The sequence below is a fragment of the Phaeoacremonium minimum genome, assembly GCF_000392275.1.
Source record: "Phaeoacremonium minimum UCRPA7 unplaced genomic scaffold PA7_03_scaffold_363, whole genome shotgun sequence".
Taxonomy (NCBI): domain Eukaryota; kingdom Fungi; phylum Ascomycota; class Sordariomycetes; order Togniniales; family Togniniaceae; genus Phaeoacremonium; species Phaeoacremonium minimum.
Genome location: NW_006921267.1, coordinates 252,638 through 255,886, shown reverse-complemented (window position 1 = coordinate 255,886; position 3,249 = coordinate 252,638). Strand labels below are relative to the sequence as shown.

Below are 3,249 nucleotides of genomic sequence, written 5' to 3'. Positions count from 1 at the left end.
ATGGTAGGTATTATCGTAAATTCACCATTGTTAGAGGTTGTAGAGCCCGGAGTTGGAATGCTTTGGTCCACAACGCACCATCTGTTGGCTTGACACTCACGTTCACAATGGTGTGCCTCACAAATGGCTTCAGACTTACGTTACCATTAGTGCAAAACCTTATTGCTGGACTGGTGCTCTTTGGCATTGTTGGTATCTATGTTGCAATAACGGCTCTGGGGGCAGGAGGCGAAAAACCTACTTCTACCGATATAATTTACGTTATTTCGTCTACGCTCTATGTCGTCTTTGCGGTGACTGGCTTTTATGGCGGCTCTGTCATCAATAGATTTGGGCTTAGGCGGTCAGTATTTGTGGGTGATACAAAAGTTCCCAACTCTCCTGAAGGTTTCTTAGTAATTGAACACTTTTCAAACTAGGTTGGTGCTTTTGGCTACCCATTCTACGTATCTGAACTTTTCTATTACGACCGCAAGGCCACTCTTACGTACCCAATCGTTGGCGGGGCCGTACTTGGTCTCTGCGCAGGCCAGCTTTGGGCCGGTGTGAACTACATCGCCATTGCATACGCTGATGAGAACAAGGGTCGATTCTATGCGACACAAGCCGCCATGAAAGCCGCAGAAACATGATTGCAAGCTCCTTAGTGCTCGGGATCAATGCGCATAGATCCAACTCCGGTGTCCCAACCTCAGTTTATGTCACATTCATATGCATAATGCTGTTAGCCATGTCTCTAGCATTGCTACTTGAGAGACCAGAGGACTTGAGACGGGAGGATGGTTCTGCTATCGCCATATTTCAGCATCTTTGTAATTTCACTGATAATCCTCGGTATATATAACGGCGAGACCGGATGGCTATTCTCAGCCATTCCACGGTCCAAGCCCGAGTCAACGCCGGCAATATGACTGGACCGATCCAGGTTTCGCGGGCTTCTTTGCATCATATTCGATTTATTCCCCAATCACTAAATGTATGATTGGAACAGTGCTCTGACATGGCCGTAAGTGCTTGGCTCTTGATATGATCGAGCATCTATCTAGTGCAGCCGAGTTGTTTGCTAATCCCGCGCAGGTAAATTGAGATAATCATGGTGACTGGCGTGGAAATTTAGCCATCGCACCATGTTGAAGCACTTCTGAAGCGTCAGAGGCCTAGAATAGATTACCCATGTCAGGGTCGACGCGATTATTTGTCATGTCGAGGTCCTACAGCCTCCTCCCAGATCGCCTTTGCTAATGGTTCTACTTTCGACTGCATCGGCCACACCACTGCCGCCAACGAGTCCCGTGCACCGCCTTGCCCCTCCCATGAAGTTACCCCGGAAAAGTCACTCCAGTTCCGTATCCGTAATGCGAACCACCTCAATAATTCTTGAAAGGTAAACTCGCCGCCCGGCATGTTGCATTCTAGGCCGTCTGAGGTGGTTGCCGAATGGTGAAGCCCAGCCACCGTGATGCTTCCCATAAACATAGTCCAAAGCAACAGCTCGGATGATTGTTTCTTTTCATCGATGACATGCCTATGGTCTACTAGGCGCTGAAAAGCAGCATCCGCCTCGCGCTGTAGCGTTCGAATTACCCATAGAAGAGGGGCTCCTTTGATAGACAAGTTGCCTTGGGATGTGCCGAGATTAAGAACAGCGTAGAGGTAGAAGCCAGAGGTTATGGTGAGAGTATTCCAGGACATGGCATATCTCGTCCCGTTCAAGGCTAGAGCGTTCGTGGGCTGAGTCTCTTCCGATGCTTTGAGACTCGTGGAGCTCTTGGTCATGGAAGAAGAACTGCCTTTGAGTATTGTTAACCCTAGAAATGCGAATTAGGCCGGACTGTAATGTCTTACCATTCTGTTTAGTCAAGCCTTGGAGGAAATAGCTCTTCATCCCCGCCGCACTCATCCCCCAGTCTTGGGTCATAATATCACTCAAGCCAGTGGGCAGCGTCGATGGAAGTCTTCCACCATAGGTAATGGTCAGATATCGCAAGTTGTTAAGGTGCTTCGCGCCATCAACTTCGGTACTTGTTAGCTCCTTGGTCGCAAGAAAGTATGGCATGATCCAGAAACCCGACAGCCTATCTTCTAATTTGTGCAATGGCATCACGGCACCCAAAGATGCATTGGTCTTTGTCAAATCGATAGTTGCCTCCTGAGAACTACTCTCTATGCGGTCACGCTCATATCTCATGCGTGCAACTTCAGTGATGCATATCAATATGTATCGTTCGAGTACAGCGTATTCGCCCTTTTCCTCCTGGGTTGCAATGCACTCTCGAGAGCTTTTAGTTTCGCGACCGCCGAGAAGTGCCGTTAGTCCGTAGATATGAGCTTCTGCCGCTTCTAAATCGCCGGTGCTTGCCTGTGTATAGTGTCAGGAGAATGGCCTCGGCTTGTCATCTGAAAGAGAGCGGCGAGAGACTGACATCTGTTAGGCAAAGGGTCGCAATAGAATTCAAACGAGGTGGCCACCCTCGTGAGTCTCTATTTGAATCTTGAATAAAATCATTGATAGTCCGAAGGCATTCAATTTTGTGCGCGAGATAGGTAGTCTCGTATTCTCGGAGATCGCCGGTATTCCACGAATAGTGTAGAGCCGCAAGAAGCAAGAGACTGCGAAACGAATTCGGGCTCTGCAATGCACCAGCGATGCTGAGAAATTTAGTGTCAGCTTTGGGCAAAGTGTGGAAATTATCTTCAGATCTTAGATTTGAGACCGACCTTGATGCGGACAGCGGCGTGCTGCAATCGGCTTTGTGGGCATGCAGGACTTGACGGAACGGTTAGCTTATGTTACAGAAGAATCCGATAACTCTATATGAGGTTCATAGGGTAATGAATACTTACAATATTCGAACAGCTGATGTGACTTGAGGGGCATACCGCCGGGGAGGGTGTCAAATGGATCAATGCTTGCAGTTAAATTCTTCGGAATCCGCCACACGGAAAAGACACCCTGTTGCCTTGTAGTCTTTGGAATGTCACTCCAAAGCTCGACATGTAACTGGGGATACGCGCACTCTAGGTTTGAAATCACGCATCTGTTGCTACGAGGACCATTGTGGATTAGTACAAGCTCAAGGATTGGGTATACTGTTTCGTTGCTGCGCAAGCCGTCACAGGGTACCCAAATGACTGGGTCGAAGCCACATTGTGTCTGAGATAAAGGAGTTGTACGCACCACAGCGGTCGCGCCTCATCGCATCGAATATGCCGCTTCTTACATGGGTGGCAACCCGTCCGACTCCTAGT

The 3,249-nt window shown here is 48.6% G+C and overlaps 1 protein-coding gene across 1 annotated transcript; it reads left to right on the top strand.

The window, feature by feature from the left end:
- Positions 1-632, top strand: UCRPA7_4779 (putative duf895 domain membrane protein; the record flags this gene model as incomplete). The annotated part of the gene is made up of 2 exons (XM_007917330.1): positions 1-15; positions 420-632. 2 exons carry the CDS (start codon positions 1-3, stop codon positions 630-632), a joined length of 228 nt encoding a protein of 75 aa, XP_007915521.1.
- Positions 633-3,249: the final 2,617 nt, after the last annotated feature.